We start from the raw sequence: 27,364 nt of genomic DNA, 5'->3' as shown, positions 1-27,364 counted from the left end.
AAAAATGATGATAGAAGGTAGCCACCAGCTTAATGGTTCCATGTTGACCAAGGTGTTGATCGTCTTGTGAGATCATTTTTTTTCCTTCTAAAAAATTAGAAACAGGAATCATGAAGATCTTCTGCAGCTTCAAAGCATCCCCGCGAGCTCAAAGGTGAGAAAGCTGGGAGTGTGTGGGGTTCTATACCCACTTCCGTCTTGGTTGGCTGGTTTTCTGTTTATTATTCGGCAGTGCTTGCGTTGGTGTTGGGCAGCTGCTAGTCAGTGTGAGATTCACATTGCTGACTTTTGGTTTTAAAGTTTTATTAGAGGTAGTGGGTGAGGCACATGGGATCTGTTGCTTGAAAGCGATAATGAAATGCATGATAGAAGATAGTTTGTACTAAAATTTAGGCACAAAGAGAACATTTAATTTCCCAGGCTGCTGACTTTGGCAAAAACTGCTGTACCGTAGTCTGGTCACTTTCAGAGTACAATTTTGTTTATTAACTTTACTGTGTTTGTTCAGACAGATTTTAAAAGGGCAAGAAAAAGTCAAAACTTACAGAAAGTCAAAATCTAAAGGATAACAAAGAGATAAAACTCTCATGGTTGTGATATTAAATACATAAATAATATTCGGCTACCATAATTAACAATATATTTTAAAACTGGTCTTTGTTTTTAAAAGGTTGCATAATTAAAGTTTCTTAGATGGAAAGGCCATTGCTGGGGGAAGGAAATGGTAGAGGGAGTAAGGCTGCCTGGACACAATGTGTGTAGTTCACTTCCTTAAAAGTAATAGTCGTAAATGGAGGGTCACCTGGGTGGCTCAGTCAGTTGAGCATCAGACTCGCAATTTCAGCTCAGGTCACTATCTCACACTATGTGGGTTCGAGCCCCATGTCAGGCTCTGCACAGGGTCTTCTTGGGATTCTCTGTTTTTCTCTCATTCTCTCTCAAAAATAATAACAAACAGTTTAAAAATAAATAAAATGTAAACGCATATTTACATTGTCATTTAAAATTTATTTCAAAAGCTATGCATATGGCTATTAAGAATGGAAGTCAAGGGGCTCCTGGCTGGCTCTTTTGGTTAAGCATCCAGCTCTTGATCTTAGCTCAGGTCTTGATCGCAGAGTCATGGGTTCAGGCTCTGTACTGGGCTCCATGTTGGGCTTCTTGTTAGGTGTGAAGCCTACTTTAAAAAAATAAATAAATAACTGGAAGTCAAAAGATTAAGGGAGAACTGAAAAAGCGGAACGCTAACATGGCAGTCTATAAAACTAAAGAATTTTTCAAATTCTGAAACAAAGCCAAACTGATACAAATCTCTATTTAGATTACGTTTCATTTCCATTCTGAAAATCACATTCACGACAAGCTAAATTGCATTTAAATTCCCTTCTAGCTATATGCACCCATGCTTCACTGTATAAATGTCGCTGTTGGTTTTGATCTATGACCAAGGAAGATATTATCTAATTATATATGAAATTGGATTTTATTTTTAATATTGCACCCATCAGTTTGGGATTTATTAAGTCTGCTTTTTTTAATACAGTATTTTTCGTTAACCTTTTACTTCTGGTAGCCTTCTTACACTCAAGAAATATTTCCTTTAAAGTGTTCAGATCTTGGGGTGCCTGGGCAGCTCAGTTGGTTAAGCATCTGACTCGGTTTCAGCTCAGGTCATGGTCTCATGGTCTGTCAGCTGGAGCCCTCCATCAGGATTCTCTCTTTCCCTCTCTCTCTGCCCTTTCCCTGCTCATGTGCTCTCTCTCGCTCTCTCTCTCGATGTCTCTCAAAAATAAATAAACGTTTTAAAAAAATAAAATAAATAAAAGCGTTGAGACCTTGAGTTTTGACTGAACCTTTCCTCCTTTGTTCCTTGGCTGTTTCCCTTAATGCAACTGCTGAATTGCCAAGTGTTGAAATGAAAAACATTATGCTTTTAGCTCTGATGGAACTCTGAAAATCACAATTATTCATTTTAGAAATGTTTATTGAGCAATTGCTATAAATTGGCTCTTACTAGGGGACTAAAGTAGTGAGTCAGTAAGTGTCCTCATTTGGCCCATATTCTAGGGAGTGACGCAGGCAATAAGCAGAGACATGTAATACACTGTCAGATGGGGATCTGTGCAGTGCAAAACAATAAAGGGTGACTGCTTCAAATGCATAGGTTGGAAGAGGTTCATCTGAGCTGTGGCCCTTTTTGAGAAGAGACCTGAAGTAAGGGAGCAAAAGCTGCGAGAATACCCAGGAACAGAGTGTTTTCCGACAGAGGAAAAACAGCGCCAAATCCCTGAGAAGGAGCCAGGGAATTCCAGGGAAAAGCCTGAGGCCCTCATGGCAGGAGTGTGGTGGGTGATAAGCTCAGAGAGGCAGCAACCTGGGGTTAGACTGTATGATGCCCTGTAGCTCAAGTATGGACTCTAGATATTCTTGATATTCGTCTTTTTTGTAGGGGGATGGTGGAGTGGGGCAAAGATAGAGGGAGAGAGAGAATCTTGAGCAGACTCCATGCCCAACATGGAGCCTGACGCAGGGCTCGATCTCAGAAACTGAGATCATGACCTGAGCTGAAATCAAGAGTCTGATGCTTTACCGACTAAGCCACCCGGGCACCCCCAGATTCTATTCTAAATGTAACAGAAGCCAGGAGAGGGTTTAAGGAGTTAGGGAGTGATGTAGTATGACTTTGTTTTTTAATCTAAAGACTTGTTACTCTGGCCACTGAGTAGGGAATAGACTGTACAAGGTAAGAATGGAAGCAGGTGATGGTTAGAGGCTGGGTCAGGCGAGAGAGGATGGTGGTCTGGACTAGGGAGCTATCGGTGGTGGTGGTGATGTGGGCAAGTTCTGGGCACATTTGAGGAATGATTAAATATGGCCTTCATCAGAGCACATTCCAGCCACAGGTTTCTCAGTGAGGGAGATGGAATTATATACCAATAGAGGCTCTTCCTCTTAAGTGGTTTGCAGGATGCAAGGTTTTTAAGTTCTGAAGCAACCACCGCATCCTGAGACTTAGCAACATGGTATTGTGCAGGTAAAAACCTTTATAAGATGGGGTGGTAAGGAATAAAATATGGCTCTGTCCCGTTTTCTGGTTTACAGTGCTCAGCTGTACATAGGTACAGGCATGGCCCAGGGAAAGAAAATCACTTCAGGACTCCAGATTCTTCTGCTGTGAGGTGTTACTCATGAGCATTTCATCTGATCTGATAGAAACCACCCTGTTTCATTTCACTCAACTGAATTGTGAAGGGATCTTCAGACATGACCTGTTTTTTCATTTTTAGCAAGTTAGTTGAAGGCCATAGATGCTTGAGGAGGCCATTTCTGGTCTTACCTACCTTCTCTTGATTGCTATTTCTCCTCCTTCCCCTGGCTCCTCCCTCTCCCCAACACCAACTCTCATTCCTGCACTCCTTGCTCCTGAAGGAGCTCTGAGCTCCAGTCTTCTTTTCCCTGACCCGGTCCGAGCAGTGGTCTCTGTTCCCATTCCCTTCACTTCTGACATATCCACCATCCCAATTCAGTCACCTTCCACATCTCCCCAGAATAGGAGCCGCATCCTATGAGATGTGAGATCAGATACACCAGTAAACCATTTCTGTGGAGGCAAACCAAGGCCCCAGATAATTTCCCATCGTGAATCTCTTTCCCAGTTTGCACTGTTACTTTTTAAGGAAAGAATAACATGAATACACTTACTCATTGTCCTGCCCTCCCCCCACTACCTCCATCACTGCACAGTAGCATCGAGTTCTTCAAGGAACTCCACAAAAGATACTTTTTTGTGCTCAATAGAATCTTACAGAAGAAAAACGTTGCCCGTGAAAAAGATATGGTAAATATGTAACCTTCACTTTTTACAGAAAGTTAGGCTTTAGTTGGGATGGGGGCTTGACTTGCCTCCAGATTGTGGGGAGAAGAGAAGTTGACTGAAAAAATAAGATGAGATTAGATGGCCAACTGGAAAGGGTAGAAAAGATAGCAGGTAAGAGAGGGGTGATTAGAGTAGGTTTGGTAGGCCAAGGCTGGATCTACCCACAGAGCATCCCTAAGAAGACAAGTGGATAACCCCTAGGCCCTCCCTCCCCTCCCCAGGTAAGGGGAAGTCTGAAGTTCTAGCACAGGAGGGCTTCAAGACCGGAAACCCACACCTTAGACTGGGTGGGATGGTTCATCCCATAGGGATCAGTTGCCCCAAGTGGTGATAGAAATGCTTTCTGAAATCTGATGTGCTGGGGGGTGTAAAAGGCAATGGAGTCATAATCATTCCTTGACTGGGGGCAAGACCCCTTTTCACACTATTCGTGCTGCTTCAGATGTAACCCAAAGAAAACGAAACTTTGAACATGTCCAAGTCCTGGATCCAACTTGAAAATCTCTGAACTCTCAGATTTTGGCTAACTCAGGCCTTCGAGTACAAGCGGCATCTCAGAATGGAAGCAGAGAGAAAGTGGTACAAGAGATGTGCTAAGAAACTGTGGCTATTTCATGCTTCTGTATGAGCTGTCCTCCCAAATTCCCTTTTGGCTTGTTTGTATAGAATTGTGTAGGCCTTTCATACTTTCTGACATGTTAAAAATGTCTGATTTAAATCATCCAAAGTCTTACCTGCAGTTCTGGTTTGTTTATTTTACTATTTTTCCCAGCATTATTTATATGTAATTGACTTATAACACTGTATGAATTTAAGATTTACACTGTAATGATTTGATACACCTGTATATTGCAAAATGGTTACCACAATAAGGTCAGTTAACAGGTCTGTCTGTGATCTCCCATAAGTACCTTTTTTTGTGTATGTGGTGAGATTTAAGATTTACTCTCTTAGCAACTTTCAAGTATAAAATACAATATTGTTAAGCATAATCACCGTTCTGTACATTACATCCCCAGAACTTATTTATCTTATAACTGAAAGTTGTACCCTTTGACCTACGTCTCCCCATTTTCCCCACCCCACAGCTACTGGCCGCCACCATTCTACTCTATTTATGTGCATTCAACATTTTTAGATTCCACATATAAGTTCTATCATACATATTTGTCTTTTGCTGACTTATTTCACTTAGCATAATGCCCTCAAATCCATCCAAGTTGTCACAAATGGTATTATTTCCTTCTTTCTCATGACAGAGTGATATTCCAGTGTGTGTGTGTGTGTGTGTGTGTGTGTGTGTGTGTGTGTGTGTGTGTGTATGTGTGTATCACATTTTCTTTATCCATTATTTTGTCAGTGGGCATTTAGGTTGTTTCCATATCTTGGCTGTTGTGAACAGGGCTGCAGTGAACGTGGGGATACAGGTATCTCTTCAAGATCCAGATTTTCTTCCCTTTAGTCCCCAGTGGGACTGCTGGATCGTATGGGAGTTCTATTTTTAATTTTGTGAGGAACCTCCATACTGTTTACCATAATGGAGACATCAATTTACATTCCCACCAACAGTGCATGAGGATGTGCATGTAGTTTTTTTCTACATCCACACCAACACCTGTGATTTCTTGTCTTTTTGATAATTGCCATTGTAACATGTTAGATGATACAGCCGGGCTTTTGGTTTGGTTTGGCTTGACTTGCTACTATACATTCCTCTTGAGCAAGCAAAATGAAAATGGAATGTTAGCTTGAAGATGTTTTTGTGATCCTAATCTACATTTAAATAGCTTACATATAGATGGTGGGTGAGAGTCCCTCAGGACCACCTCTCCATCAGTGCTGGTCCTCAGGTCTCACTACGGAGCCTACCTGGCAATTGCCACACAAATTTAGCTGATTTGAATTTAATTGAATGCTCAGATGCCCTTATGAATGACTCCTCATCGCCTTTCCCCAAAAGATAATCAAAACAGCCACTTTCTTTTACAACCAGTGGAGCAGAACAGGCTACTAAAACAGGCTTGTTCAGAATAAACAGGTCTGGAAGAGAGTGTGATCTTATTTACTGCGCCGCTCCCCATTAAACCTTCCTTGAACATGCTATTCCCTCTCATCCAGACACATTATTCCTAAAGAGCTCTTCTTAGTCTCTGTCGGAGCACACTTTTCCTCTCTGAGGGGTAAATAACTCGGCGATTCATAGCAACTGGAAATGATCTTTTGTTTTCTTTGAATGAAGCTCTCGAGAGAAGAGGTACAGACTTGTCAGAAGGAGAGAGGAGTGAGAACCCTTGCCTTCCCTCAGTGCACGTGGGAACCAGCCCTCTCTCGAACACTCCAGGACCTTTCTTCATGAGTGTGAGTGTTTCTTTCTTGAGATCTGCCGTGAAGGTCAGGTCGTGAATATTTTTCATAAGTAGAGAGGCTGCACTACTTTATCACAAAGTGTATTTTAGCCGTGTTTTCTCATTTTCAAAATTCAGTGGCAGTGCTTCCAAACTCAGGAATTACTTTAACTGAAAATGACCCTCTCCAGTCTCTTTCTATTCTTGTTAATGATTTTGTGGCCTTAATGGTTGTCTCACCCAGATCAAATCAGGCCCCTGAAAGCCAGCTTCGGTCCAGAGACATATTAAAAGAAACATTACATATCATTGAAAAGCAATTTAAATTTTTGCTGAATAATCTCAAAGAATGCACAAGGCACTGCCATTCATAAACCACGGCCCAACATGCTGAAGTCTACTTCTGTGAATCTCTAGCTCTCTGTCCCTCAGATGACTTTTTATTTTTTTAAAGTTTTTATTTATTTCTGTGTGAGAGAGAAACAGCGTGAGCAGGGGAGGGTCAGAGAGAGAGGAAGACACAGAATCTGAAACAGACTCCAGGCTCTGTGCTGTCAGCACAGAGCCTGATGCGGGGCTCAAACCCACCAACCATGAGATCATGACTGAAGCCGAAGTCGGATGCTTAACTGACTGAGCCACCCAGGCGCCCCTCAGGTGACTTTTTCTTTTACCACCTCAGAAATCTCCTTCTTTCTCTTTCTTCTTGCACAAAACTTTCCCCTCCAGCTGAGCTCACCTGAGGTTTTCTGTGCCTGGCCTTGAGTATTCTTCTCTTGTTAACCCTCCCCTTTCCGGAGAGCTGTGGCTCCCACACTGACCTCCCCGCCCCTCCACCAGACCGCAGCACGAAAGCACACCACCCGTCTGGCTCATCGACCCGGATGCTGGGAGGCTCGAGGGTCAACACTGTTCTCTGTGCTGGTTATTATCAGAGAATCTTAACAGAAATCCCCTGAAGTCAGAGCCCAATTAAAGGAATTAAGTCCACTGGACATTAAAATGTACTACTTCCTTAAACACACACATGCACACACACACACACACACGCACACACACACACACACCCGTTAAACAAATTCTCCAGCGTTTGGGATGGCTGGGTGGCAGCCACCCTGAATGAGGGAGAGTTTCTGGAATGGTCAGTGAGATTCCTCTTCCTGAAGAGCCATCCTGCAAATTCACGACCTTTGATCTTGGACGTCCTGAGGAACTAACTCCATATGATTGGGCAGAAATTTACTGCCAGTCCTAGAAAAACAACTCACATTTCAGGCCCTTTTAAGAACAGTGGAATTTTATCAACTCCGTATGCAAAGGAGGGCATGTTGGCCACTCTGTTAGTATGTCTTCAGAGATATTTGTTACTGCCTTTTAGTTTAGCCTAAAAAGAATATTACTGTCTGTGTTATTTCAGGTCTTGTTTTATTTACATTTTTTAATGCCTGACTTGAAAAGGTTTATCTTAAGAGTGCCTTCCATTCAAGGGGAGGGGATACATGTGAAAACATGTTAATAGTTCTGTGTACAAAAAGAATTTCTTTTTTCTTTTTCTTTTTTTTTTTTATCAGAAATTTACTTTATTTGAGGGAAACTTGAATAAGAGCATGGGGTCTGAGTCAGACCACCTGGGTTCAAGGCTGGCCCCAGTCCCACCACTCACTAGGTGGTACAGCTAGATGAACTTAGCACAGGATGCTGTTTTCCACGGATAAAGGCTCCCAGAGACTTGACAAGGGAAGGTCTAGGAGTTTCCTTGATGTTACTTTCCATGTAGGTTAGATGCCTGTATAGCTTTTATTCATATCTCTGTGATTTACAAATACATCCAAATTCTTTCGGAATCCATTCATACGCCATGCCTATATCATCTCCCAAAGTAATTATTTACTGTGTTCTATGGTTTAAAAAAAATAAAACAAGGGCGCTGGGTGGCTTAGTCTGTTAGGCATCTGATTGTGATTTTAGCTGAGGTTTTGAATTCTCAGTTGTGGGATCAATCCCCGTGTTAGGCTCCATGCTGAGCATGGAACTTTCTTGGGATTCTCTCTCTCTCTCTCTCTCTGCCCTTCTTCCCCAAGTTCGTGGTCACTTGCTCACTCTCTATCTCAAGTATAAAAAATATTTAAACAACAACAACTGACTTGGTGGTTAAGAACCTGGCCCCGACTCAGACCAACCTGAATTTGAACCATAGTTACCACTTGACCAGCCAATCAGAGACTAATCTCTGCATCTGTGGAAAAGGGGGTATAATGCCTGCCTGGTGGAGCTGACATGAGGATTAAATCAAAGCAGGAGAGAGAACAGATGACCGGGCAGGCTTGTATCACGAATGCTTATCTAGGCTAACAGGAGGCCCACTAAGAAATGCAGAAAGTAATTAGCCAGCCTCCAACTTTTTCAAGAGTCCCAGTGGTTCAGTGGTGGGTGGAAAACCAACTTCACAGAAGAGTCAGAGCAGGGTTCTTGAGAAACTTTGCAAATTGCTGTCAGAACAACCATGAGTGCCCTCCTTCTCCAAAAGCAGCTCTGAAATCTTCCTCAACCACTCATTCTGTTTCTTGACTGGAAATTCTTACTGTATGGTGTAGACATGAACCCCCCCCCCCTCCCCCCCCCCCCCCCCCCCCGTATGAAAGCCTTGGTGTGCGCGTACATTCATAAAGGAATCCAGGCTGGATTCGGATCTGGTTGTGTGTCTTTTGTTAGAGCTTGTCAGAAGATGAATGTCCAGGGGCCCTTGATGACTTGATAATAGTTCTCTGGTCACTGAATAATGAAGCCCAAATGAATGAAGGAAATGGGTTGTCTGGCCTCTGGAATGATTAAATGATTTGGGAATGGGGCCCGCAGGTCGAGCATTAATTATTAAATGTGCTATAGCGAGAGAGGCTTTATCACCCTCACATCCTTGCAGCTGTGGGTGCCTCTCATCTTGTCCTCTCAAAGACATGGACATGACCTAAGAATGCCCAGAGACCATGAGTGCCCCACGCACATGTCTCACCACACGTAGTTCACCCCGAGAGGTACCCCGTTTCCGTGGCGCACAGCTGGAAAGTCACGAAGGCAGGTCTAGAATAGAAAGGACTTTGAAGCCAGTGCTCCATCTGGAGTGATCTGTTGTCCAGGGATCTACTGTTGTCCTGTCAAAGGGGAAGGAGCTAGCGTCAGATTCAGTTGCATTGTCCTTTGCCCCTGGGAGAGATTGTACACCCCCATTTTAACCACTCTTTAGTCTTAATGTTGCAGTACTCCTCCATTCTCAGTTGAAGGCGTACCTGTTGGGGGTGGCAGGAAACAGGTGCTGGCAGATGTTGCATCTTAAGCTCTATACCCCCAGCGCCCCAGCAGCACCCCAGCAGCTGAATCCAGGATAAAGATTCCACCCTCTTGAGACTTTCTGTGAATTCTCTCTGTGGCTCCTTCCCTGTCTTATTCATGTGTTCTTCCTAACCTTCCTCAACTGACTGGTCCATCCTAGATGTACATTCATTCTTCCTTTGCTGCACCTTCTTTCAGAGAGAAGCAGAAAGCCTTGGATTGAGGTGGTTGGGGTCTTTTCAGAAGAGATGGTTATGGACAGTCCAAAGGACACACAGTTGGCCTAAATGGTGGCTTCTGTGCTTGCACACTGGTGAGGGAGCCCACATCAAATCAGAATAGAGCCTGACTCTTCAGTGAGACTTGCATATCAGGTCTTCCTGGACCGGGTCTATCAGCCTCTTCTCTTTACATCTCTGTGCCCCGCTCGAATTCTGCGTGTTGGCCATATTGAATTACTTGTAGTTCCAGTTTTCCATATTCTCTCTGGTCTTTGAACTCACTAGCCCACTGCCTGTGAGTCCTTCCCATACACACTAGTGCTCCTCAAGACTCCCACGAGATCTATCACCTCCTGCAAAGCTCTCCCCAACTTTACTTAGGGGGTCCCTTCTTTTTTTGTTATCACAGCTATCCCATGCATGTGCTTCTCATAGCTGTAGACACTGTATGCTCCACTCCCTTATTTTCTTGTATCCTTCCTCACCCACACCCCCAGAGGAGACTATGAGCTCCTTCACAGAAGGGACTGCTTCCTCCTCCTAGACAGAACCCCAGGCCTGAATGCTACATTCTCTGGCACATGGTAGGTGCCTGGTAAATGCTGCTGAAGCGAAGAAGGAAAGAAGCACAGAAAAGCAGCATTTGACTCAAAGACAGAAAGCAGCTAGTTCCTTCCACTTTCTTATGACTGAAATAAAATCAGGACATGTTTTTGCCCAGACCTTTTTGGGCCAGAAACATGTCCATACATTGATGTAATTTACAGAGAGTTCATAGCAGTCAGCAAAAGAAATGCTGCAGCTTCCAATAAGAACAAACGGGCAGGGATGGCTCAGTTGGTGAAGTGTCTGACTCTAGATTTCAGCTCAGGTCATGATTTCATGGTTTGTGGTGTAGGGTCCTACATCAGTCTCCTTGCTGACAGTGCAGAGCCTGCTTGGGATTCTCTCTCTTCCTTCTGTCTCTCTGTCTGTCTCTCTGCCTCTGTCTCTCTCTCTCTGAAAATACCTGCCTGCCTACCTACCTACCTATATACATACATATTGAAACAACAAAAAAGAAAAGGTAGAGCCTATGAAGAGATACTTCACATAGACAGAAGTACCAATGAATGATATCAAGACATGGAAAAAACACTCAGTGTCATTGGTAAATTCTGAAACATCAAACTAAAATAAAAATTAAGTACCCCTTGTGCCCTTCAGTTCATTGCATATTTCTGGAAAGGATAGAACCTTTTATGAATGAGGGGGTCCTGAAATGAGTTTAACTCCACAGAAGCAAGACTAAAGCACCCCCAAAGCCTTTATCTCTGGTTTTCAAATACAAACAAGCATTAAGTTTCACTAGAGAAAAAGGATGCAATAGGCATATGAGAACTGCTGTCTTCATGACATTAACATTTGGGGATTCTGAGATAAGATAAAGGGGGATATGTGCAAATACATCAGTCTTCATACTTCTCCCAGTCGAAACCCAGGGGCCAGACATTCCACATCTAATTTCCACAGATATAAAGTCTGAAATGTAATTTTCTTGCTTGTTAGTTTTGAACAACTTCTGTTTTTAGTTCATTAGAACTTAATGTGTCAAACTTAATTTGAAATTACTTTTCCTTTATTAGGTTGATTTGCGACATATTCTGAAAAGAACTAATAGTGTTTTATATTAAATGTAGCAAAGCCCTGTTATGAAATGTTCAAAACATTTAGAATGGGCAGTTTGTAATTACCCTAGAAATTGCTTAATAATAACTATTATATAGAAAGGGCAAAATCACTTTCTACAAGTGAGGATATGGTAATTATCGCTAAGGGACTGCCTGACTCAGAGAGATTGAGAATGGTATAGGAGCTCCTTCAACCAAGTCTCTGCTTTGCCTGAGATTGTTCCAGATTTGGAATCAGCCCTGGTGAGCAGTGGCTGAGTGGAATGTGGTCAGTCTGTGTGTGCCAAGGAATGTGCTCCAGATAGCAGAGGGGTGCTGGGGGCATGAGTCTTGCCCTCAAGACAGCCGGTTTTCCTTGGGCCCTGGTTCCCGGCTACCTCCATAACCACCTTCATTGCTTGTCACAGAACCCAGCACATAGCGGGTTCTCAGATGTAGTCAGCACAAGCTTTCCAGCTGAGGGTTTAGAAGGTGAACCAGGGTTAGATAGTCATCAAAGCTCTCACTCTTCTCTGTTCCTTCATGTCTCCATAACAAAATTCTCTTCAGTCTAACTGATCAGGCACCGACCTGTTCCTGCAAAAATAAGAATCACAAAATGTATTTCAAGATGAGGATGATAGGAGAAGTGAGATCAGTTCAAAAGCATAGCCCAGTGATACACAGGCATACTTGGTTTTATTGTGCTTTCTTTATGGCACTTTGCAGATACTGCATTTTTTCTTTTTTAAGTCAAAGGTTTGTGGCAACCCTGTATCGAACAAGTCTGTCGGCACCATTTTTCTGACAGCATTTGTGCACTTCATGTCTCAGTGTCACATTTTGGTAATTCTTGCAAAATTTCAAACCTTTCATGAATATTATACTTGTGTAATGATCTGTGATCAGTGATCTTTGATGTTACTATTCTAAGTGTTTGGGGCACCACTGGCCACAGCCATATACGATGGTGACTTAATTGACAAATGTTGTGTGTACTCTGACTGCTTCATTGACTGGCCGTTCATCCATCTCTCTCCCTCTCCTCAGACCTTCCACCATCTCTCTCCCTCTCCTCAGGTCTCCCTAGCCTCTGAGACCCAATATTAAAATGAGGACAGTGGATATCTAACATTGGATATTGTTCAAGTGGAAGGAAGAGTCACACATCTCTCACTTTAAAATCAAAAGCTAGAAATGTTTAAGTTTAGAGAGGAAAGCACATCAAAAGCTAGGCCTCTTGTGCCTAATAGCCACATTGTGAGTGCGAAGGAAAAGCTCTTGAAGTAAATTAAAAGTGCTACCTCAGTGAACACACAAATGAAAAGAAAGTGAAGCAGACTTATTGCCCATATGGAGGAAGCTTCAGTGGTTTGCGTAGAGGATCAGATCAGCCACAACCTTCCCTTAGGCCAAAACCTGATCCAGAGTAAGGCCCTAATTCTCTTCAGTTCTGTGAAGGCTGAGAGGTGAGGAAGCTACAGAAGAAAAGTTGGAGGCTAGCAGGAACTAGTTCATGAGGGTTAAGGAAAGAAGCCGTCTCTATAACAAAGTGCAAGATGAAGTCACAAGTGCAGATGTAGAAGCTGTATGTAGCAAGTTATCCAGAAGGTCTAGCTGGAGAATTTATGAGTGCCTACACTAAAAAACAGACTTCCAGTAGAGATGTGACAACCTTCGAGATGCCAACAAAAACTTTCTAGACGCCATCTAGAACTTTCATTGCCAGAGAGAAGTCAATGCCTGGCTTCAAAGCTTCAAAGGACAGACTGAATCTCTTCTGAGGGGCTCATGTAGCTGGTGGCTTGAGGTTGAAGCCAGTGCCCATTTCCCATTCCAGAAATCCTCAGCTCTTAAGAATTGTGCTAAATATACTCAGCCCATGCTCTAGAGGTGGAACAACAAATCTTGGATGATAGCACATCTGTTTACAGTGTAGTTTACTGGATATTTTAAGCCCATTGTTGAGATCTGCTGAGAAAAAAAAAATTATTTCCCCCACAATATAACCACTCACTAGCAATATGCCTGCCCACCTGGGAGTTCTAATGGAGAGATAAATTCAGATTAGTGGTGTTTTTACACCAGCTAACACCAGTTTCCATTCTGCAGCCTGTGGATCAAGGAATAATTTTGACCTTGAAGTCTTATTATTAAGGAATACATTTTGTATGGCAGTAGCTGCCATTGGTGACTTCTCTGATGGATCTGGAAAAAGTAAGTTGAAAACCTTCTGGAAAGGATTCTCCATCCTGAATGCCATTAAGAACATTTGTGATTCACGGGAAAAGGTCCAAATATCAACATGAACAGGAGTTTGGAAGAAGTGATGCCAACTCTCATGGATGGCTTGGAGGACTTCAGGACTTAGGTGGAGGAAATACTTGCCGATTTGGTGGAAACAGTAAGAGAATGAGAATTAGAAGTGGAGCCTGAAGGTGGGACCAAATAGTGACAACCTCATGATCAAATTTGAGCTGATAAAGCGCTGCTTCTCATGGAAGAGCAAAGGAAAGTGGTTTCTTGAGGTGGGATCTCCTCCTGGTGAAGATGCCCTGGAGGCTGTTAACAATGACAACAAAGGATAGATGGATGGTTGGAGAGGATTGACTCCAGTTTTGAAAGAAGTTCTCCTGTGGGCAAATGCCATGAAACAGTATCTCATGCTACAGAAAAATTGTTCATGAAGGAAAGATTTCACTGGTGTGACAGTCTTCATTGCTGTCTTATTTTAAGAAACTGCCACAGACACACCGGTGTTCATCACCCTGATTAGTCAGCCGATATCAACATCAAGGCAAGACCCTCCACTAGTAAAAAAAAATCACAACCCACTAAAAGCTCAGATGATGGTTAGCATTTTTTACCAATAAAGTACTTTTAGTCTTATTTCTTATTGTGTAAAGTCAGTACTTTTTTATTTAAGGAATTTTCCATGAAATTCCTTCCTCTGCCAATCACCATAGTGCCTCCAAGTCAGAATCATAATCTTCAAAAAAGAACTTTGGTTCAGTCCACATTTGTCACTGTCAGACAGTCCACAGTTCTTTTCGCTTCTTTGATCTCCACCTGAATACGGATCTCACCTATAATCTTTCGGGCCCAGTTTCTTTACATTAGTGTACTAGAAGTCAAACTGTAGGAAATACATGGATTGCTGTTTTGGCAAATGATCTAAAATTATTATTCCTAAATCACTTCTGATATCCAAACAATTCAATATCCACTGAACTCCATTGGGCTTAGCAGAAAATGTTACAGTTAAAGTTAGTTTTAAATTAAGGTATGTACACTGGATTTTTTCGGCATAATGCTATTGCACACTTAACAGACTGCAGTATATGTAAACATAATCCCAAATGTTGAGGGAAGCCAAAACATGTCTTTGACTCACTTTATTGCAGTATTCGCTCTATTAGGTGATGTAGAACTGAACCTGCACCATCTCTGAGGTGTGCCTGTATAGTTCAGCTAACAACGCCACAATGAAGACATCCATAGACCAAAGATGGACTTGAAAGAGCATTTGTATGCAAAAAAATTGCAAAGAATAGGATTTTTTTTTCCCGTTTAGAGATCCTTTTTCTTCCTTGGAGAATCTAGCAGGAAAAAAATGGACCCCTGAGATAAACAGGACTAAAGCAGGGGTGCCTGGGTGGCTTAGTCGGTTAAGCGTCCGACTTTTGCTTAGGTCATGATCTTGCGGTTCGTGGGTTCGAGCCCCACGTCGGGCTCTGTGCTGACTNTGGAGAGTACCGATACCGCCCGGCCTCGCGCCGGCTTAAAAAGTGAGTTATTTGGGGCGCATGGGTGGCTTAGTCGGTTAAGCGTCCGACTTTCGCTTAGGTCATGATCTCACAGTTCGTGGGTTCGAGCCCCGCGTCGGGCTCTGTGTTGACTGCCAGCTCAGAGCCTGGAGCCTGTTTCAGAGTCTGTGACTCCCTCTCTCTCTGACCCTCCCCTGCTCATGCTGTCTCTCTCTCTCTCTCCTAGAAATAAAACATTTAAAAAAATTAAAAAAATAAAACAGGAGTAAAGCACTTGCTGATTCAGGGAAACATTTATTCATTTATGAATTAAAGTCAGCTCTTTGTTTTTATTTTCTCTCTTTTTTTTTTTTTTTTTGAGAAAGTTTTATTAAACACCTGCTGTGTGCCAGATACTTTGAGTAACAACACAGGCACATGGTCCACATAACGGACTGCAGCTGATGACCCCCGGAGAAAGACCAAGGCTTGGCACACAGCACATAGTAAATGCTGTTTGTTGAATGAAAATCAGTGGAAGCAGGAATAGCTGATGAGGTGGAGCCCCTCAAAGTGGGAAGCCACACTTTCCCAATGCAGTTAACCCATCTATCCTTCTGTGGTTTGTAGTTTGAGAGAGTCCTGCCTCTTTGTCCTATCAGAAAAGGATGTTTTTTAGAGCTGCCTCTACTGCTCTTGCTCTATAACAATCATTTTGCCTGTTCTGAATTGGAATCTTTCTTGTTCACTCATGTCCCTCAAGGTAGGCTATGCTGAGGCTGTTGCAAAGGCAATTATTGAGTGAGGATTTAAAGGAAGATAGAGGAGCATTATTTTATTGTACTCCTGGTTTCACTTAAATAATGATTGCTTTTCTTTTCCCAGTCGTAAACGTTATTATTCTTTTAAAATTATTTTAACTAAAGTAATATGGTACTCTAATTGGTATTTTGACTAAAGTAATATATCACATGGCTAAAAAAAAAGTAGTAAGGTTTGTTATGGATGATAAATCCCCTTCTTACTTCCTCTCCTCATTTGTTAACATAGTTAAGCCACAATTTTTGGTTAATTACCAATGTTTATATTATGCTTTTTCTTTTTATACCTTGATAGATTTCATACATTAGCAATAGTATTACCTTCAGAACCAGCAGAGTTTTCTAAAGCAGCAGCTAACATTTATTGAGTGTTTACTATGGGCTAGGCACTATTTTCATGTATTAATTCATGTGACTCTGTGTGAGATTAGGTACTGTAAGTATCCCCATTTTACCAAAGAAGAAATGAAGACCTAGAAGGAATAAATAACTTGCCCAAGGTCATATGGCTAGGCATTCAAGCCCTGGAAGCTAATGAAGCTTTTAACCATTATGAATATTTATCTCCTTTTTTTTTTTTAATGTTTTATTTATTTCTAGGAGAGAGAGAGAGACAGCGTGAGCAGAGGAGGGTCAGAGAGAGAGGGAGTCACAGACTGAAANAAAGTGGTTAGCCCTTAGCAAGTGTTTCATGAATATCAGCTTCTGTATTACTTCTCCATTCCACATCCCTCTTTCTCTTGCACTTTCACTTGATCTATTATGGACAGTTACCTATGAATAACACTTTTTTTTTTTTTAATTTTTTATTTCTAGGAGAGAGATAGACAGCATGAGAAGGGGAGGGTCAGAGAGAGAGGGAGTCACAGACTGAAACAGGCTCCAGGCTCTGAGCTGGCAGTCAGCACAGAGCCCGATGCGGGGCTCGAACCCATGAACCGCGAGATCATGACCTAAGCGAAAGTCGGACGCTTAACCGACTAAGCCACCCAGGCGCCCCTGAATATTTATCTCCTAAAAATATCTTACCAAGTAGGGAAATAGAGATCCTAGGCAAAAATTTGAAGTTGTACCGGGATTTTAAGGCTCAAATTTAGCTAGTTTGGGAGACAGGATGTTCAACTGGAGGAACCCAAGGGGAATGAATATATGCTGAAAGGTAGAATAGTTTTTTCTCTTTCATTGCTTTATGTTTATAAATACTTCTTGTAATGCCTTTCCCAAGCTCTCGTATTTTCCTGAGCATATAATAATAGTCTACCAGAGAATCTTTACACAGATTCTGGGTGAAGAGACCATTCAGAGCATTCAGTTAAAATGCCCAGATGTTGGACATCTTTGATATGAGGACATTAGCACAGAATTTATGAAATTGGAACAGTCGTAGGAAAAAAATTTTGTTATCACATATGTGTCATTGATCAAACCAAGACTGGGTGAGAAGGTATGAAAGTAGATGCAAATTTCACCATTTTAGCAAACTGTAAGATCCCTTCTGACCAGAGAGAGTAGCATATATGGCGTTCTGCCTTTCTTCCCTCCCCATCTAATGTATCCATTTATGAAAACGTAACTTTTTTTTTTTTTTTTTATAATTCTGGCATTATAAGCTCACTCCCCAGCACTTCTCTCCATGTAACTGTCTCATTTTAAAGCCAGTGTTATTGGTTGTAAAGGTAACCTTATAGCAAAGCTTGGGAGAACTGGGGTAGGGCCAGTGAGTTGTTGATAATGGAAGAATTGACAGAATCCAGAAAATGGAGTGAGTCTATACTGCCTAAAGCAAGTCCAGCCGACCTATCCCTTCCTAACTCTAAAAACTGTAATATTATATACATCTTTATATGATACACTGTACATCAAAAGTGAAGCCCAGAGACTTGGTGAGCAACTGTGTGTCTTAATGATGGTGCTGCCATGAAAAAAAGCCCCTCTCTGATGTAATCTGGGGAATAAAATACTAAAAATATCACCAACGCATTGCTTTTACCCCAGATCTATTTTGACTAGCGCAGCTTGCGACTGTTTACATAGAGAGAAGGGGGAGCAGGTTCCGAACGCGGCGTCAGCCTACTGTTCCTGACGTGCATTTTAACAGGCCACCTGACAAGATCAACAGGAAGAAAAGAAAAATTGTGAACAGGTGCAAGGGAGCCAGAGGAAGATGGTCCTACTTTTCCCTCCTCTTAATCAAGTTGGCACATTGTTTTGCTGCCAGGATTCTCTGGCTCATACCGGTGGCTGTGCTAATTGCCTCCAGGGTGGGGCTTGATTAAGGGGACCCAGAATCCCACATTGATTCTCTGGTGCCTTAAACAAAGGGAAAACTGGATTTTTGTTTGGCTGTTTCACTGTCAGAACCTGAAATACTCCATTCGTCTGCACAGAGGCTTGTTGGCCAGTGCTGCTCCTGACAGCGGCATCAGCATGGAAATGTGTGACACATTTGTTGATGAGTTGTCTGTTTCCAGATGGACATCTTCATGCCCAGCACCAGCCTTTGAGAAATTTAACAAACCATTTTTAAGTATTTGCTTTGTACAAATTGTGGTTTAGCTAAAGGTCTCGCTGGCTTTTTTGTTTTATACCACAACGGATTTTATGCAGTGTGTTGTGTAAGTAATGATGACAGGTCTGGCTTTGTTGTCCTGGCTCTTTGTTTTTTCTTTCTTTGTATCCAGTCGTATCCACCATTGGCTGGCCGGCTGTGGTTTTAATGATACACTAAAACCTATCCTCTTTCTGAATTGGTGCTGATTCTGCCTTGGTGTTTAAAAAAAGCTTATGCTGGGGATAATGCTGCTTTGAAAGTCATGTAGCCAGCGGCTTTCCCATTTTATTGAAGAAAAATATTAGGAAAATATTAATAGTTTGTCTACTGCTTTCTATTCCGTTGCATTCCCTGGAGGGATAAAAAGCAAATGAAGACTGAATATTGCTAGACTGCTCAGCAATTGTGGATGGTGGGCTGTGGCGGCTTGGCGGCTGGGGAGGAGGGAATAGGCAAGGGCAGGTCTTCTCTGCAACAGACTCTTTGCTGTGAGGTGGGCAAAGTACCATCTTTCAGAAGGTTCTGCTTAGGTCCTCAAATGTTGTGCTTCTTTCATTGTGTCACCTGAAAGTTAAGGTCCTACAGACAAAGTCATAGAAATCCACCAAAAGTATGTTAAAAAAATACGTGTGTGTGTATATGTAATTTATATATAAATAATTAGAGGTTCACCGTAAGTAATTAAGATCACAATTTAGGGGGCACCTGGGTGGCTCAGTTGGTTAAGCATCAGACCTCAGCTCAGGTCATGATCTCACGGTTTGTGAGTTCGAGCCCCACGTAGGGCTCTCTGCTGTCAATACGGAGCCGGCTGTGGATTTGGATTTGGATTATCTGTTCCCCTCTCTCTCTGCCCCTCCCTCCCTCTCTCTTTCTCTCTCTCTCAAAAACAAATAAACATTAAAAAAAACTTTTTTAAAAGATCACAATTTAGTTCAGTTAAATTGTTAGTATTTATCCAGATGAACCACGGTTTATGAATATTAACATCCCAAACTGAAGTTAAGGAGTTTCGTCTCTTTTACTCTTTAACCTTTATTTTTATCTCTGGGTAATTGTATTGGAGGCATAAGTAATTAATGTCTTTTTTTTTTTTTTTGTTAATTAACCAAGTGATTTTCTAACTTCTTAGTAAGTAATCCTTAATTAAATGTGTCTATTTTGTTAATTTACTTTCATTTTTTTCTTTTAATATCAAGATGGAATGTGAAGTTCTTCTGTGTGGTGATTGTGGGTCAGAGTCCACTGATTAACTTATTAATCCATTAGGACTTGATATTCTGGAAGGCTTCATTACTGTAATGTCACACCGATCTTTCTCATTTTTTTTTTTTTAGAATTAAGCAGAATTAATAGCTACCTTGAATTGTCAGGTGGAAAAAATAATTGGCTCATCCATGAACATGGAATCTTTATTCAGACACATGCAAATGTACTACCTTCATAAGGATGATAATTTTGAAAAACATTTGAACAGTATAATTACTTGGGAAAATGTTACTTTAGCAAACATCCTTGGAGGTAGTATGAGAAGGGGTAGTATGAGGAAACCTGAAACTAGATGGAAAATGGTACTATAGATAATAAGGGAGAAAATTATATACGAAGACAGTCATTGTATCAGATTGATCATAAGCAATAAGAAAATGTATTAAAACTTCGTGAGCTGGAATACAGACTTAGAGACAAACACCTGTCTTTCAGAGGGACCATCCGAGATATTATTCTGTGCCACATGCTAAGGAATCATTGGCTTGTTGATTGGTGTAATTTTCCACTTACACAGTTTCTGTGATTTTTTTTCCGACAAATGGGATGACTCGAAGTCACACCTATTTGGACCTTAGGGTGCTCCAGTCATTTCCTGTTGACAGGAATCTGATGAAAACGTCATCATCATTACCACTTGCCCTGGAGAAGACCATTAGCTGCATGTCATCTAGAGTTTGTCCTGTAATACATATTAAGATTGAGGTTTATTGTACTCCCTCCCTAACTGTTGAGAAGTCTAGATCCCTTTATCTAGAGGCCCACTACCTCTCCAGACTTCTATTAGGCCCATTGGATAGTGTAGCTCTATATGAATGTGACTTTATGGAGAAATCAAAGTGTGTGTGTGTGTGTGTATGTGTGTGTAGCATGTGAAGTCATTGCAGATGCTCCACGTTTAATACAGGGATCACCAATAGGAAAGTCTCAGTTCCCTAGTGTTTGTATCTATTTGTTGATCAATTAAACTCTTTAGTCTTAAACAATGCTTTGTTTTTCCAAAAGAGAGAAATTAAGGTGTGAATATACTGCTGAAAGTTGCTGCCACAGGCAGTTTGAACTGATGTTCTCATGGGGAAAAATCTTCCTGTAGACCATTATGTGGTATGCCCTGGTGTGTACAGATTCCAGATGGTCATTGGAGATGCAGTAACCTATTTCCTCTGCTGCCATTGGCTCACTGTGAAGGACCAGGCAATGCCACGTTCATTAGCTGCCTTCATGGCTCTGAGCTCTTCCCAATGGGCAGAGGAGAGCACCTCATAAAAAGAGGCTGGTTAGGTGTCTTCCAGATTGTTTTAAATGTACCAAATATAAAGGCTGCAGGGAAAAGGCTCTAACAAATTATGCTATTGGGGGCTTTTCTCACTGACACTTTTTTTTTTTAACCATTGTGAAAAAGTTATAAAATGTCTTTTCTTTTTTTGGTGCTCAGATGAGTATAGAATCAAACCGGTGGAAGAGGTCAAATACATGAAAAATGGGGCAGAAGAGGAGCAGAAAATAGCAGCCAGGAACCAAGAAAACTTGGTAAGAATTACATTTCTCCTATAACAATGGATTTTGGTGACACCGTTGTAATAAAATCTGCACTGCATGTTTAAATGGTAACTTACATGCCGGCACAAGATTTCTTGAAAATGCCATCGCTATTTATAGCTTGCCTGGAAGTGGCGCCATCGCTCCTGTATCCTGTTTGTTTCTGATTAACCCCCTCTTTAATCTTGATAGAGAATACTCCAGGGGAAATATAGCAAAATTAGTAGTGTCTTGAAATGGTTAAATTTAAAGGAAAAAGCAGGAAGTCAGATTGAGATTTATGGAGTGAGGACCAATATATATACTTTTTTCTTTTTCTCCACCTCTTTAGCTCTGACCCGGTCAGAATGAACAGCTAGGCTTCATGACTCTGGACATGGAGTGTTGTTCATAAAGTTGCCTTTGAGAGGAAATTGATGTGCTTTTAAGATAGGTCTCTATCAAAATAGTCAGCACGTCACATTCACAGTGTTGGGCTTTTGAGTTAATGTGAGACTTGTAATGATCTGAAACAAAATTAGGAGCCTCCTTCTTTCATATGAATCTGTATACATATTATACCTTCATATTCCATCTCTATAAAAACAATTAGTCAAGTGCCATATTAGCTGATTTCTTAAAAGAGGTTACAGACTGTTAAGGATATGCAATTATTCCATTGTGTTAGAGCAGAATTGTTTTTTTATTTTCTTTTGGGATTAATTATTTGCTGTATTTCTCATGTTTGAGTGGATGTATTTTTAAGAAGCTGGAAACGTCATATAATGTTTTTGCTTGACTTCAATTTTTTTTTCCATTATGTGCTTTGTTTTTGTTTTTTTGATTTTGGCTACAGCAGAGGGAGTTGGCCACTGTGTATGAGTGTCTCAGGCTGTCGTTTTCCATGATACGCTAATGAACACAATGGGCTAATTCTTCGTCCTCTGTTCTTTTCTGAACATCTGAACTACAACTTGAAATACTAAAGTTGCCAACAACTGAATATTTTAGGTCATTTTTAATGTTTTTTTTTTCTGAGAGAGACAGCGTGAGCAGGGGACGGTCAGAGAGAAGGGGAGACACAGAATCTGAAACAGGCTCCAGGCCCTAAGCTAGCTGTCAGCACAGAGCCTAATACAGGGCTCGAACCCATGAACCGTGAGATAATGACCTGAGCTGAAGTCAGATGCTTAACCGACTGAGCCACCCAGGTGCCCCTAGATCATTTTTAAAAAGTGAAAATATTCTGTAATAAAATTTTTCTTCATAAACAGGATTTGGATTTTTAAGGTATTGCTTAAGTCACAGAGATTCATCATACCTATGGTATGTTTTAACATTAACACTTAAATCCAGAAAACAGGAACTATGACTAAGCATGGAAGTTACTGTGATCAGACTTTATGTGAATTTTTTCTAACTTTGAGTAGATAAATAGAAGACCTTAATAGTTGAAGCATCAGGAGTCATTTTTTGACTTAATTTTGCTGAAAATCAGACTTTGTCCTTGCTTCACGGAATTCCAGGTTGAATTATATATCTCGTCTTTAATGTTTCCCCTGAAGGCTGAAGAGCCCTGGTGACCAGCCTGGCTGGTCCTTGGATCTAACACTAGAGTCTACCCCTGCTGCACATGCTCGTGCCTCTGAACTCCTAAGGGAAACAGAGTGTCTTACAACATGTGATTTCCTCACCGATCCCTCCTCTTGAAAGCCAAAACAACTTCTTCCTTCTTTCTGATTTCCTAGTCTCTCAGCTCCTTGGTGCCTAGTATATTCTTTTCCAGTACTTGGCCAGAATTGGTGCTAGTGCTTTGCTGTGCAGACTGAATTGAAATTCCAAAAGAGAGAAATTTCTGGTTGCTTTTTTTTTTTTTTTTGTCACTTGTAGACTATCTGTGACAATCCCACACCCCTTTTCTGCCAGCCAGAGCCCAGACCACCAAGAGGAGTTTTTAAGCTTATAAAGACCCGCATGGAGAATGGAGAGTAAATGGTTATCTTTGATTCTGACATTTCTAGACTGCTTTCCAAAATTAAGTGATTTTTCAATTAACTGGTAGTATATTATCTTTGTCACCTACTCCATCCTTTGAGATACATAATAGAGTATGGACCATACATGTTCTTTGAGAAAACAAAGAGCCTCCTAAATTTGAAGCTTGCTTATATCGGGGTGGATGAAATAGGTTTAACAATTCTTTATTTCTCCATCCATTAAAATAATCTAAAAGACAAGAATCTAAATCTAATCTAAAAACAAGAAGTTCTTGTTTTTAGTATTTTTAAAGATTTTTTTTTTTTTACTCAAAGTTTTAATTAAAATTAAGGGGCTCAGCAAACTCAGCCCAGATAGTGTAGCATGATGGTGACGACCGTTGGCTCTGGAGGCAGAAACTGTCTGGGTTCAGATCTCAACTCCACCACTTGCTCACCATGGGGTCAAGTTACTTCACGTCCCTGAACCTCCTGCCTGTCAAGTGGAGAAAAAGGCAGTGCCTCATGGTGCTACACCAGCTGCTCCTGGTCATTGTAAGGCTGGGAGTGCAGTTCCTGGCACATGAGAAGACCTGGTGAGAGCTAGGCATTATCATGTAAAACAGAAGGAAAGAATGTTAGGGTCAGAGTTTCTTTCCTTTTTCTTTTGTTACTTGGTGAGAGATTTCTAAATGAATACTTTAGGTTAATGCCAGTATTGCATGTATTTTGAAAAATCTTGCTTGGAAACTGTGAAGTTATTTGAAGAAATATATTGCGACCACTTATTACCTACAAGGCCCTTATTTGTATCGAGAGACACAATAATATTTAAAGTCGCTGTCCTCAAAGAGGTTACAGTAAAGTTGAGAGAACAGTTCAGTTCCAACAAATATTTTATTGATCGCCTCTAGGTACAAGGCTCTGCACTAGACTCTGCAGAAAAGCACACAGTAAAGAAACCACTGACCTTACCTTAAGGTGATTATATGGTAGTATACAAGGTAGATACCAACTGACTATAAATAAAACAGGATTAAAGACATAAATCAAGCAAGCAAGCAAGACTGATTCCTAGAAGGCAATACCAAGTGCTGCCAATATCAAAGGAGGCAGAGACCTTGTCTGGCTGGGGTGTCAGGACCTACTTCACAAAAGAGCTGGTGCTTGCAGTGGATCTTGAAGGATAGAATGAGGAAGGCTGTCCCAGGCAGAAGTGACAGAGTTGGAAAATGCAAGGTGTATTTAATAAGCATGTGATCCTGTTTGGGGAGTGGGAGAGAAGAAGAGAAGGTGTCAGTAGGACAGCAGCAGGAAATTACGATCAAAATGTAAATGGGGTATTAGATGGAGTCTTGATGTCCTGCTGAGAGGTCTGAAATTAATTCAGTGGATCATAGGGAGCCTTTGAAGGTTTTCCAGCAAGAGATTGGCAGACTGAGATTATGAATCAGGAAAGTTTATGCGGCAGCTGTAGGTGTAACATGGATTGGTGCGGGGAGCCCAGGCTGGAGATCATTTGTAACAGCTTTTGCGAGAGACAATGGACCTAACCAAAAAGGTTGCCTGCTCGGGCACTTTGGCTGCAGTTTCCTTGGGTGGAGGAAATTGTGCTGGTTTCTGGCGGGTGTTGATGAATCATTTCTGTGTCAACCATTTCTATATTCCCAATACAAAGATGTGCATTTATCCCAATTTTCAGCATCATTGGACATCCATTTAGTCCATTTTACTTCTTTCACGATGTAATTCCTTCTTCAGGAAGGTGATGTGAAGTTGCTGCTTTGGCTGTATCTGTATAGATCAGATAGATCCTACCTTCATTGTTTCTAGCTTTATAATTTTGGTCAAACATCTAAAACGTCTGAACTTTGAGTTCTTCATCTGGAGCTTGATAATAACAAACTTAATGAAGTATTAGAAGAAACATAGAAAAATATGTTTAGGTTCTTAGCAAAGGGAGGCTTTCTTAAACAAGACCTAGAAAGCAAAAGCTAAGAAGAAAGGAAAGTAGTTTCTTTCATTAGATCAAAATTAAATGCTCCCTGTAAAACAGTATAACTACAAAAAAAAATTAATGGATAGTCAACAGCCCGGGAGAAAATATTTATGACCTATTAAAGGCAAAAGATTAATTAATGTCTGAGATTTATAAAGAACGCTTGTAAATAATTCAGAAAAAGATAATCCATGAGAAAAAAAAAACAGGTAAATGAAATGAAATAAACACAGGGCTTACGGTAGAAGATACTGGGCAATAAGTGTATGAAAAGATGTTCCACTCACTGGTACAGTGGATACTGTCTTATCCAACTCCCCACATTAGAAGACTCCCGAATCCCTCTCTGAAAGATACTGACTGCAGCCCATGGCGTGCTCACCTGGATGGCTCAAGGACTACGGTCTGGAACACCTCTGTGCTTGTGCTCTCTCAGTTCATCATGTTTTCCAAGAGCCAGGTTTCCCAAACCTGTTTATACTGGTTGAATGTCATTGTAATTATGTAATTGAGTTAAGTAATATGTAAACCATGGAAACACAAGTGTGGAAAGAGAGCTGTTTTATTGAAAATTAAAGCCAGTGCTTTAGAAAGTCTTGATGAAGTCACATTCATAAAAAGCTTGCTGTTAAATTAAATTCAATTCTGCACTCACATTATTTCACAAGGTCTTTACATTCCCAGTTCAGTTAAGAAATCAAATGAGAGAATCTTGGATGTGCATTAGGAAGGTGTGGTTAGTACAGGAAGTACATGTGGACCCTCAGTCCATGGTTCCTTACTTAAGGGAGAAGCCATGTTCCTATGTCAGAAGATGTGAGAGGAAATGAACATCCATGTATTTTAAAATAAGACTCATATGCTTAATGTATATATACATTTTTATGTTGCCCTGCTTCAACTCACTTCACCATTTAATTACAGTCCAGATGATATTGCCTAATATAACTTTTAATCAGGGAAATGCAAACTAAAATATGATTCCTTAGACTGGCAAAAATTTGAAGTTTGATAATATCAGATTTTTGGCATAGGTGGAGGAAAATCTGTATTCACATACTAGTGGCAGACATCTTGGAGGATAGTGTAGTTTATCTGTTAAAATTAAACATACACACCCATGACCCAGCACTTCCACATCTTGGTATCCACCCAACACAGCCATCCCTGTGCTTGAGGCCACTTACACAAGATGGTTCACTTATAGCATCATTTCTATTGAAACACTGAAAATAACCTGTATTCTTGTCAGAGGAGAATGGTATAGCCGTACATACTAGAAGGCAGCTAGAAAAGAATGAATTAGAGCTTTATGAACAGTCATGGAGAAATCATACAAATTGTAGAATGCATATGTATAGTATGATACCATTCCAGGTTTTTTAATGAAACGGCAACACTCTACATTTTCAGTGAATACTCCTAGACGTATAGGGATTCATAGGAACCCCTGGGTGGATGTGTCTCAGACTATTAATGGTGGGTACCTGAGTAATGGGGGATGTACATGCACCGAAGCTCAGTTTCGTCCTCTGGAAAATGGGAGTACTATGAGCCCCCCTTAGCAGGAAGTTGTGAAAATTAAATAAGATATGCTTGTCAACTCGGCTTGGTTTCTGGCATAGAAAATGCCATTGCTGGCTAGTGTCAGCAGTGAAGCTGGATTATATAGGAAGGATGAGAAAGAATTGTTATGTGGTGGTAAAAGGGGATTTTTTTTACCCTTAAACTTAGTGTTTTTTTTTAAAGAAAATATGAGTACATTATTTGCGTGATTTGAAATTAATTTTTAAAAGGGGAGTGATAATAAAAAAAAAAACTCTGATTTTAACTACCTGGGAATCTGTAATGTAAGTGGGATTATATAATTTTCTCATTATCCTAAGTATCCTCAGTTTTTTTTTGTCAGAAAAAAAAGGCAGAAGAAAGCTCAAGGATCAACCAGCTTTATTTATGTAGGTTAACCGTTCTGCATATAAATGATTTAAAGGTAAATTACTCCAGACTTCGTAGTATTCAGACCCTTCCTTCTCTAAAGTACATGTCTTGACAAATAAGAGACATT

At 40.9% G+C, this 27,364-nt stretch overlaps 1 protein-coding gene across 1 annotated transcript in view; it reads left to right on the top strand.

Moving 5' to 3' along the window:
* CUNH1orf21 (chromosome unknown C1orf21 homolog) overlaps positions 1 to 27,364 on the top strand; it is a 224,657-nt gene that overhangs the window by 99,197 nt on the left and 98,096 nt on the right. Inside the window, exon 3 of the mRNA XM_039256614.1 lies at positions 21,242 to 21,336. Within this exon, the coding sequence (XP_039112545.1) occupies positions 21,242 to 21,336 (95 nt within the window). The remainder of the gene's footprint in view (positions 1 to 21,241; positions 21,337 to 27,364) is intronic.

The sequence above is a fragment of the Hyaena hyaena genome, unplaced genomic scaffold (genome assembly GCF_003009895.1).
Source record: "Hyaena hyaena isolate Hyena2069 unplaced genomic scaffold, ASM300989v1 scaffold_580, whole genome shotgun sequence".
Lineage (NCBI taxonomy): Eukaryota > Metazoa > Chordata > Mammalia > Carnivora > Hyaenidae > Hyaena > Hyaena hyaena.
The sequence above is the reverse complement of the archived record's forward strand: the minus strand, read 5'-3'. Positions and strand labels throughout refer to the sequence as shown.